An 11,830-nucleotide genomic window follows, 5' to 3' on the forward strand; every position below is an offset into this window, starting at 1 on the left:
TAACCAAATATTGAATAGTGTTTTCTAAAGTTGAACATGTCCTATGTGATACATTGTTAATATATGATATATACTATGTGATATTATAAAAAATTGAGTTTTTTTTTAAAAAAATAAAAAATATAAGTATCATTAAGAACTATAAAAAAAATATTCTTGATATGAGGAGTCGATCTTGTGATTCTCTTTTGGCAAATAGTATAGATTATGGGGACATTATAAAGGATTGAAAAGTATTTTTTGTGAAGGGATACATTTGTTTTTTATGATGTTCTTTTAATATATTGTATATATCACATGGGTATTATAGATCAATGGATTCTCTTTATAGAAAATGAACCAATCCTTTATGACATCTTTTTAGTATATGATATATCTTGTGATTAATCATCAATGATATTGTATGATATGTATTATATGGATATCATTAAGGACTAAAGAGTAATTTTTTCTGAAAGGGTTGAATCAATCTTCCATAACATTCTATCAGTATATGATATATAACACATGGATGTATCATAAAAGATTGAAGGGTGTTTTGATGAAAGAATAAACCAATCTTCTATGATACTTTGTCAGTATATATATATATATATATAATTATCACAAAGAATGGAGGGTCTTTCTTACAGAAATGAATTGTGCATTCATGTTAGAATAATTATTAATATACCCTAATCAAGAATAATTTGATTAAACAAATCTTATCTATTCATTAATTTTAATTTAATATTATTTTTTCTTTAATTACATTAAGTTCTCTTAACGTTATTTTTCATTCACCATATTAATTTTATTTTGATTCTTAAGATGATAAATATTTTGATTTTTAAAATTTTATACATAATCATTTAGTTAATTGGAGAGAGTCCTATATACTTAAAACTGAAAAATTATTTAGTAGTACATGCTTAAGCTTTTATGTTCGGTTTGAGGTAGGTTAACACAATATTTGAGGTTGATTGTTGATTTTTCAAGAGTTATTATGAGGGTGTCCGATAGAAAGATGACTTATCCTTGAAGAGAGGTTCCATGAGCCTCGTTACAAAATAACCTCGATTGAACTGATCCTAAATTACTTTAAGCTACACTGGGATAGTCCATACTCAGAGGCCCTCGAAGCTAAATCTTCGATAAAGAAATATTTACTACTCGACCATAATCTTTATTGGTATTCATTGTTGATAGTTATTCAAAGGCATAAATATGCTTAAAATATAATCATAAGGATTTTAAAAAATAAAAAAGATGAATAAAAAATATATTTAGATTTTTTTGCATTTACAATTTTCTCCAAAAGAAAAAAATTAGGGACCTTCATCCCTAAGCTACGAACGCGAAGGACTAAGCAGAGAATGAAGAAGCTGTGTATGTGGAAATCTTTATCAACTACGCGCCAATTATCCCACGCTCCGACCACCGTTTTGACTACGCGCCGCCGCACACTCTCTTCATCTTCTTCCTTCGATATTAAGAATGTTACCAAATCAAACTTTGAATCAGCTCTCAAGGACCTACGAGGTCTTCTACGGGACGCCGATTTCGTAGCTGTAGACTTGGAAATGACCGGAGTCACCAGTGCACCTTGGAGAGAATCATTCGATTACGACCGGTATGATATTAGCTACCTCAAAGTTAAGGATTCCGCCGAAAAGTTCGCCGTCGTTCAGTTCGGTGTTTGTCCCTTCCGGTGGGATTCTCACAAGCAATCCTTTATCGCTCATCCGTAAGTTTTCGCTCATCCTTCTCGTGTTTGTTCAGTGAAGGATACAGAGAATCCCATTCAACTAATTTAGAACTGATCTTCTAATGTTTCTCTGAAGGATATCAAGGATAAGTATAGTTTACTGCAACTAATTTGGATTTGATGCTTAGTTTATTGATTGATTGATGTCTTTTGTCCAAGTTAATTCTTTATAAACAAAGAAACTGATTTGTTTTAACATAAAGTGAAGTATCATTTTTTGTCGAAAACCGCTCATTTGCAAGGAGAAGTTTATCTTAGAGCCTCGATGAGGACACTGAAGCACACATTAACCGAGGCAAAACACTCAACATGTTTTGAGCCTTGCTTCAGGGCATATGGCACCTTCGACAATACTGTGAGAACCGTCTGCATTATTTATGGTTGAGCCTGTTTGTCCAAGTAGGGAGATCAAGTGAGCATTTCAGTGTTGAGAGAAGGAAAAGTTTGTTTCTTTTGCTTTTGATGAAATACAAATCATCACCTGTTTAGCAGCAACCTATAAGTTTGACTTCGAGATGTTGCATATTGCATTTTCTGTATCAATGCTTTTTTAAAATGGTAACATATCTGCGATGTCAATATCAAGTCCTCTCTATTTGGGCGTTCTGCCCAATACGGGCAGAATAAATGTGTTTTTTCAAGGGGAACAAGCAGCATAGATTGTCTTTATCGGTTAATGTTACATTTTGACTTTTCAAATCTGATACTCTGGTTTCTCTTGGCAGACACAACTTCTACATATTCCCACGGCAAGAAATTCCTGGTAGCAACCAATCCCGTGAGTTCCTTTGCCAGACAACATCACTTGATTTCTTGGCAAAATACCAGTTTGATTTCAATTTGTGCGTACGTGAAGGTAAGTCCTTAACACCTTCGTTTGCTCTCTTGGACAACTTAATGAGATCACAGTATGTTGTGATTTGGCAATTTTATATTAGTTGCTAGTTTCAACCTATATGAGTCCACATCTGCTTGTCTGAGTCATATGAGGTTGGTCCGAACTCTGACTGAACTTGTCTACAAGCCTATGACTCAAGTTGTGATGGTGATCCTGAGATTTGGTATACCAAATCAGATCAAGTCTCTTGCTATCTTTTGGGTTTTAACTTTCTCATCTTACCAAGATCTCCAGTGACTATAATTAAAAAGAAAGGTTTAACTATCAAATCATGAATACCAGCAAACCCATATCAACTTTTAAATGGTACCATGGACTTGTATGTTTACCCAGAAGAACAAATATGGAATTCATTTATTCATATAAAATTCCTTTGGAAGTACATTCTTTTATTAGTTAGTGACCACCAATATCATCAGATTTTTTTTTGATGAAGTAAGTAGATTCATTTCAAGGCATCAAGAAGATGCAAGCTTTACAAGGATAGATCAGTTAAGCACACAAAAAAAAGGATTTGTAGCCTCTTTCTAAGCTATAGAGCTAACAAAATCCAAGAAGAGTTCTAAATTATTTACAGGGGTCAGTTTGGACCAACTAAAAAGGCTAACTAGACATCTGCCTCGCAAAAGATTTCTAGAAGTTGAAATTCCATCAAAACATCTTTTGTTCCTCTCTATCCATAAACACCAAAAGATAACACCAATATCATCAGATTTATCTCCAAGTAGCGCTCTGATACTGTCAAATTTGGTTGGTGAGGTGTTATACTTTGTTGATTTTGAAGCATTTAGGATTTTAAATTTCCAGACTAGGTCACTATTTGGTTTTATATAAGAGTTATGTACACATTGAGTTTCAGTTTTGCTAGCTCAATTATATCTTCATTTGTTTCATTTTTGAGATTTTACACTTCTATGTAATCTCAGGAATCTCTTATTTATCCAGAAGCCAAGAAAAGGAGGCACTGGAACGTATAAGTTCAATATACATGGATGAATCATCAGATTCCGTGTTTGGCTTGAGTGAAGATGCAGACTTCCCACTGGTTAGGATGGCAGATGTTCTATTTGCTGAGAGAATGAAGAACACAATAAGGGAATGGCGTGATAGTTTGTTAAGTAAGGGAAGCAGTAGCTCTGAAATTAAACAAATATCAACTGATCCAAGTCAGAGATTTCAAATGGTTTTCTTCAAGACCCGTCCAGGCCTTGCCCTTAGTGATTTTACTTCTCGCCAACTAAGGGTGATTAAAGCGGTAACGAGCTCCTCTTCCATTTCATTCTTTTCTTTTTGTACTATAATCAATTTATGATGTGAGACTGTCAGAGCGTCTTCTTTTATCCAATGTTAGCAACCGTTCACTTTTTGTCTAAAGGTCTGTATAAGATGATGCATTCTTTTTATTTAAGCAGGAGGTAATCACTTACCTGACAATAGTATAAGTTAAACCTTTTCTTTGTTCTTCGGCAATTCCTCAGAAATGAGAGAGGTGCTAAAGTATATAGTAGTTGATATGATATTGTTTTGTGATGATGATTGACTTGGTGACCTTGAAAATGCAGGTCACTAAAAAGCATTTCAAAGATCTTGCCTATATCCGAGTAGCAGGTGAAGCAACATCTCCACAGCAATTGATTGTCTATACAGATTCCAATGATGACAGAAATCTACTGATGGTAAGGCATAAAAAGGCTTTGATCATACAGAAATTCTTGTTGAAACATGATAAGGATGCAATGAATACATTTGTGACTGTTGCTGTGCTATTCCAATTTTTTTTTAGAATCTATGAGTACTAGTAATAAGCTTCTTTGTTTATTAACTGCTGTTATTCGTATCATTTTTCCCAATATGAGATCTATTCTCTTCATTTTTTCCAATATAAGTGACTCCTCATCTTCTCAGTACCTTGATTACATCTCATCAAAGCTATTCATGTCTTAATATCAAGTAGAAAGAGGTGAAGGACGGCCTTCGTAAAGATGCGGAAATGAAGGTCGAATCTGCTGTTGGATTTCGACATGTTATTGATCTTCTTTCATCAAAGCGAAAGTTGATTGTCGGTCACAATTGCTTTCTTGGTAAATATTTCCTTTTTTATTTATGGAAAGGCTACATTATATATTTCAAATTTTGCTCAACACTTTATACAATGAGTGCAGATGTGGCGCATATGTACAGTAAATTCATTGGTCCACTACCTTCAACCGCTGAGGATTATGTATCTTCCCTTCAGAAGCTCTTTCCTACCATAGTGGACACCAAGATACTCTTGAATGCAAACGGTGTTTTTCGACAGACTTTAAATAAAAGCAACACCTCACTATCCAGAGCATTTGTCTCTATCTGTCCTCATATTGCTTTAGGTATCAAAACATCTAGTTTGGCTGATAGACCATGTGTAGAAGTGGAGGTTCAAGTAGATGAAAAAAGGTTACCACCAATCCTACTCTACTCTTGAGACTGAATCTACGTGATGCAATTTGTTATTTCAGTACGTGCTTACCATTTCCATTTGCCTGACTGTTTCTAGCGTGACAATTGATTTTGATTTACATCTTTTACGCATATCTTTCTTTTTCTCCTGTTAGAATTCTGCATGCATTTGACACTGTGATGTTATGTGTGTCTCAACTGTGTTTGCTTTGCATCTTTGGTCTATCTGATTAGGATTGTGAAGAAAAAATTTTCGCCTCTTTCAGCACTCCTATAGCATTAACCTATTGCGCTGTATCTCGATTTATAATCAAAATGAACAATGTGAATAATCCTTGTCACTAATTTTTAAAGTTGATTTGCAGATCCTCGTACTGGAATTTATAAATCAAAATGAACAATGTGAATAATCCTTGTCACTAATTTTTTAAGTTGATTTGCAGATCCTCGAACTGGAACTCAGGAGCCAAGCATGAAGCTGGATATGATGCATTCATGACTGGATGCATTTTTGCACAGGCGTGCAATCATCTAGGCATTGATTTCACCCTCCATGTGCTTGGTGGAGATTTAGTGAAGGAGACAAAGCTTCAGAATTATATCAATCGCCTTTACCTTAGCTGGGTTAGTGGTAACGTCATTGATCTAAGTAGTGGGAAATGTACACCAGACTCCTCAGCTTCTAGTAACCTCAAAAGTCGGTACCAGAATTTCTCATTTCCTAGCATCATTCTGTTGTGGGGATTGCCATCTAAACTAAAAGCAAAGGAGATAAGAGCTTGTATAGCACAAGCCTTTGGCCCAAATTCTGTTTCCTCAGTCTACCATTTGGATGAAAGCGCTGTCTTTATTCTGTTTAGCAAGCCAGAACTGGTTTCTAAGTTTCTAGAATTGAAGGAAACTCTAAGTAGGAACAGTGATCCAATTTCCGTGTTGCATCCTCTTTCAAATATTCTGAACGGAGAAAACACTCATGCAGCTACCTACGATGTATATCAACAAATATGCAGTTCATCCATCTCAAAGAAATTATTCGCAGATCAAGCTGAAGCTGTTGGTATAAAGCACAAAACAGTGTCGTCCAGGGCTGAACGAGGAAAAAAGGGGAACCAGGTATTTGATAAAGAAACAGAACCTAGGATGTTCGATGAGAAAGCAGATGATCTGATGAGTTCACCATATGGCTGCTCTGAAACAGATCGATCAGCGGAATCTTTTTATCTAGATGAAGTTCTGGCAAGCAAATAGGAGTAGTTATTCCTAGTTTATGTATCATGTATATCTATTAGATCATTTTTGGGCAGGTATAGAGATTTGTTTCTCTGATATCTACAGACTACAGCATGTATAGTGAGATTGTGTAACTTAGATTATCAAAGAACAAAAGATCAATTAATCATTCTAATGCTTCTTCATGAGCAGACATCAGTCTATTTGTCTCTTCATTTAAGTGTGTGTTTCTTTCTATTTTGTTACCTTTTTGTTCTTCTTCTCCTTATAATAAGTTTTACACAATGCTAAATGCTTTTTTTTTTTTTCAATTTATATATAGCAGATTTAAACCTCTTTATTTTTTTTCGTATATATTTTAAATTCCTTAATGAAAAATTCTGATCCTGTCATTGCGGGTACAAAGGTCTTATCATATATATAACTCTCCATAAAACACAATTCTTTCTCACGTGAAATTGTGTTTCTTAGCCACATCAATAATCAGAGCAAATAGAGAAAGGGAAAGCTCTAAAGATGGAAAAGCTCTTTTCAAATCAATTATGACCTTCAACTCTTTCCTTATACTTCATCAAAAAGGGAGAAGCAGATTTTTCCAGATCTTAAAGGTTGTTGTGAAGTATTGTTTTAATTTTTAATTTTTTTTTGTTCTTGTTTGACAATTGAACGAGATTCACAAGTTTGAGTTATGGCAACAAATATTGCATAGAGATAAATCAAATGGATGTTGATGGGGTGAGTTTTATTATGCACACGTTATTATTTCTTGTTTTAAGTTAATTTTCTTTCGTTATTTGTTTATAGCAAATAATTTGGTTTAATTGTTCTATCTAGGCCATGAAAATCCACTTCTTAGAAGAAATAATTGTGGAAATCCTCATCAGATTATCTGTCCAGTCTCTTCTTCGATTTAAATGTGCATCAAAATCTTGGAATACATTGATCACCTCAAATTACTTTAAAGCAAAGCATTTCAATCATGCTAAGAAGAATAAAAAAATTCTTATTGCGCGACTACATTATGGTACGATTTCATGTTATTGTTCTTCTTTATCATCGGCTCAACCATTACAAAAGTTTAGTGGTTTCCCTTTAAATTATTATCCAAAGAGGCGCTACGAAATAATATGTTGTTGTGATGGTTTGTCTCTTGTTTTGTATCGTGATGGCTATTTACTGTGGAACCCTTCCACAAATGAATCAATACTACTTCCTAATCCTGAATTTCGACACACATACGAAGAGGCATTCTTTTGCACTTACGGATTTGGCTATGACTCGATTAGTGATGACTATAAGATTCTTAAGATTGACAACGATGGTGGTAATGATTTTAGACCATGCAGTAATATCCTCGCGCTAAAGAGTGATTCTTGGAGAAAAATTGACAAACATCCTTGTGCCTTTCACAATGGTCTACGCCCTGATGACTCTTTAGCATTTGTTCGTGGTGCGTTTCATTGGATGGATGATTTATCCAACTATTTTGTGATTTCATTTAATATATCAAATGAGGTGTACATAGAGATATCATTGCCACATGAAATTTGCAATATTCCCAATATGAGGCTTATAAAATGTGTTGTTTCAGTAATACATGAAATGCTTTGTGCTTATTGTACTTGCCAACATATAGAGGGGAGCACTTTTAAGTTATGAGTAATGAAAAATTACGGTATTAAGGAATCTTGGACTCAATTATTTACTATACAAGAAAGAGCGGCCTGTCTATATTATATCATATCGAAATATATGTTTGCAGATGGTGAGGTGCTGCTCATTACAGTAAGGGTTTTTCTTTTGGATTTAGGACATTCAAAGGACCATTTAAATTGCTTTCTATATATCATGGTGATCATCAAAGAGGATTCGTTTATACAGAAAGTTTGATTTCTCTAAAATTACTTATATAGTATTACCTTAGCTTATGTATTATCAAGTCAATTTTTTTTTTCTTCTACTTTTTAATAAGGTAATAAGACAGATGTTGCATTTGGTTTATATACTCTTTTGATTTTTCTTTATTTTATATTTTATATAAATTTCTTACAATAGTAAGTTTATTGGACTAATGTCTTTTTGTTCAAAGTAGTATATTATGACTTTATTGAAAGTATTTATATATGGAGAGAGATTGTAAAAACCTTTTCTATCTATAAATATTATACTAAATGTAATTATTGAAATTTGACCGTCTTTTATTATTGCCACACGTACAAGTTCACTAGTTACTTCTTAAATTTTTCAACATCATTATATAAACTTCTTAAATTTTTGGACCAGGTTTTCTTATCCTAAAACTTTATATTATATTTTTTCATTAAAAATTTTCATTATTTACATTTTTACTTCATAAGGTGTGCGTACATCCAACATTCTCGAAACTTTACTCATAGTGTTAGTGGGTTACCACTACAACAACAAAAAAAATTTAGTGGCAATAAACATGCACATTAACAAAGAGTGCTAAACCTCATTACCGGTATTAGTTAATTGTCATTTGATCGTAATTTTTCATATATTTTTTTAATATTTTTAATTGACAATTGTTATATCTTATAATATATTTTTTTACGTAGTTTTCAAATATATAAATTTAAATTTAAAAAACTTAGAATATTTCATGTCAAAATTCACAATCAAACTAAAATTGTTAACTATCAAAAATTCAAATTATGCCACACGTAGACACGTATTGTAAACAAACATGTAGGGCTCTTATGTTAATTATCATTCCCTATTGAAAAACGTAATGGTCCCTATTGAAAACTTGTTTCAGAAATAATGACTGTGATACAGCCAGTAGAGATTTGTTCAATAATAGCTTAGCTAGCTTCTTTCCATTACATAAATGTGTAAATTTGTTTGTTTACATTAAAATGATAAATATGTTGTATAGTTTTACAATTTAAAACGATAAGGATTTTGCACGAAAAATTGGCGTTTAAGAAAAGGATTTGTACGTAGTTAACAGATGAATGTGTGAGAAGAAAAATTGACAACTTGTGCTAAAGTTCATATTTCAGTGATAAAAAGAGTAAAATTGCATTCTTAAATTGGTAATTCAGGAATGACTACATGTATACCAATTACCAAGTCTTTGTACCTTCTTTCATTTTTATATCCTCTCAGATAATTAAAGAGGGCTAACACAATTTTTTTTTTTTTTCAAAAGTCATCATCAATAGGAAGGTAGTGAGCCTATTGGTTTGGTCATTGGTTGTTGGGGATTTATTTAGACCCTACCACGTGATATATAAGTAACAATTCTTACCGAAGATTAGAGGGAACATGGACCTTACCTTTAACGAGCAAACGAGATTGATCAATCTATCTAAAGAAAAGAAAGTAGTCTATAAATTGGATTTATACATCTTGATGGGAAAAGAATAAAAAAAATTTGAAATAGATCGATAGATTTCAGGAAGAAAATTGTATTAAGGATCAATATTCAATGGTACATTTTCTAATTAATTTGAACATGAGTTTTTATAAATTTGATTAGCGTTTAAAGTACAATATACCATTAATGTAAAAAAGAAACAAAAAGGACTACTAATTATAGTATAGTAAGTTAAGTAGAAGTATATCTGAATGTGAAGTACTATCTTTTTTTAGTCATGTTGCATGTCACTAAAACAATAATTAAGTTGCCGATTTGTGTCTCTGCTAAGTTAGGTAGAAGTATAGTATATATATTATACTAGAGGAGCATGGCCTGTGCTAACATAAACATAATTAGTCTATTATTCTCAATATAGGCAAAGCATTGTTGGAAACTATTCACTTATATAAGTGACCAATTGCACGTATTAAGTAATTCAAATTATGTGTTTGTTCTAATAAAAGATGTGATCTGAAAAATTAAAAAACAAAGTTTATTTCATTCAAGCATCTGCAAACTATACACCATACCAAACCATCAATAAAGAAAGACATGAAATGTTAACACAAATTAAACAACTTCAAAAGAAAGAAAGAAAAGAAGAATAATCAATGAGGTGTATTAATTTTGTGTTTTTTTTAAAAAATTCTCAACGAGAAATAAGATACAGTTTTTAGATGGATCAATAATTGAGTTAGCTTTTTTTCATTGAATATTCATATTTGTTTTGGTGTTTGACCATTTGAATTTATATAGGAAAAATTTCACTTTAAGAATAAGAACTTACCAAAAATTGTGTATTAATTTTGTGTTTTTTTCTTCTACTTTTTAATATAAGGTAATAAGACAGATGTTGCATTTGGTTTATATACTCTTTTGATTTTTCTTTATTTTATATTTTATATAAATTTCTTACAATAGTAAGTTTATTGGACTAATGTCTTTTTGTTCAAAGTAGTATATTATGACTTTATTGAAAGTATTTATATATGGAGAGAGATTGTAAAAACCTTTTCTATCTATAAATATTATACTAAATGTAATTATTGAAATTTGACCGTCTTTTATTATTGCCACACGTACAAGTTCACTAGTTACTTCTTAAATTTTTCAACATCATTATATAAACTTCTTAAATTTTTGGACCAGGTTTTCTTATCCTAAAACTTTATATTATATTTTTTCATTAAAAATTTTCATTATTTACATTTTTACTTCATAAGGTGTGCGTACATCCAACATTCTCGAAACTTTACTCATAGTGTTAGTGGGTTACCACTACAACAACAAAAAAAATTTAGTGGCAATAAACATGCACATTAACAAAGAGTGCTAAACCTCATTACCGGTATTAGTTAATTGTCATTTGATCGTAATTTTTCATATATTTTTTTAATATTTTTAATTGACAATTGTTATATCTTATAATATATTTTTTTACGTAGTTTTCAAATATATAAATTTAAATTTAAAAAACTTAGAATATTTCATGTCAAAATTCACAATCAAACTAAAATTGTTAACTATCAAAAATTCAAATTATGCCACACGTAGACACGTATTGTAAACAAACATGTAGGGCTCTTATGTTAATTATCATTCCCTATTGAAAAACGTAATGGTCCCTATTGAAAACTTGTTTCAGAAATAATGACTGTGATACAGCCAGTAGAGATTTGTTCAATAATAGCTTAGCTAGCTTCTTTCCATTACATAAATGTGTAAATTTGTTTGTTTACATTAAAATGATAAATATGTTGTATAGTTTTACAATTTAAAACGATAAGGATTTTGCACGAAAAATTGGCGTTTAAGAAAAGGATTTGTACGTAGTTAACAGATGAATGTGTGAGAAGAAAAATTGACAACTTGTGCTAAAGTTCATATTTCAGTGATAAAAAGAGTAAAATTGCATTCTTAAATTGGTAATTCAGGAATGACTACATGTATACCAATTACCAAGTCTTTGTACCTTCTTTCATTTTTATATCCTCTCAGATAATTAAAGAGGGCTAACACAATTTTTTTTTTTTTTCAAAAGTCATCATCAATAGGAAGGTAGTGAGCCTATTGGTTTGGTCATTGGTTGTTGGGGATTTATTTAGACCCTACCACGTGATATATAAGTAACAAT

The 11,830-nt window shown here is 31.7% G+C and overlaps 1 protein-coding gene across 2 annotated transcripts; it reads left to right on the forward strand.

Annotated features, from left to right (window-relative positions):
* The first annotated feature begins 1,301 nt into the window (after positions 1-1,301).
* Positions 1,302-6,347, forward strand: LOC125808286 (poly(A)-specific ribonuclease PARN). Of its 2 annotated transcripts, XM_049488010.1 has the most exons (7): positions 1,302-1,726; positions 2,473-2,603; positions 3,572-3,900; positions 4,208-4,321; positions 4,600-4,726; positions 4,808-5,078; positions 5,525-6,347. In XM_049488010.1, exons 1-7 carry the CDS (start codon positions 1,356-1,358, stop codon positions 6,327-6,329), a joined length of 2,148 nt encoding a protein of 715 aa, XP_049343967.1. In that variant the 5' UTR covers positions 1,302-1,355; the 3' UTR covers positions 6,330-6,347. The 2 variants fall into 2 exon arrangements, with proteins under 2 accessions (XP_049343967.1, XP_049343975.1); XM_049488018.1 differs by lacking the exon at positions 1,302-1,726 and having other exon boundaries at positions 3,591-3,900.
* The last annotated feature ends 5,483 nt before the right edge of the window (positions 6,348-11,830 follow it).

Source organism: Solanum verrucosum, unplaced genomic scaffold, assembly GCF_900185275.1.
Source record: "Solanum verrucosum unplaced genomic scaffold, falcon-dt-bn FXZP01000277.1, whole genome shotgun sequence".
Lineage (NCBI taxonomy): Eukaryota > Viridiplantae > Streptophyta > Magnoliopsida > Solanales > Solanaceae > Solanum > Solanum verrucosum.

Bases quoted from the DNA above. Each gene is read 5' to 3' on its own strand.
- LOC125808286 (XM_049488010.1), top strand. From the start codon at position 1,356: ATGAAGAAGCTGTGTATGTGGAAATCTTTATCAACTACGCGCCAATTA. The intron at 2,604-3,571 runs GTAAGTCCTTAA...ATGTAATCTCAG, and splicing joins CAATTTGTGCGTACGTGAAG to GAATCTCTTATTTATCCAGA. The intron at 5,079-5,524 runs GTTACCACCAAT...GTTGATTTGCAG, and splicing joins GTTCAAGTAGATGAAAAAAG to ATCCTCGAACTGGAACTCAG.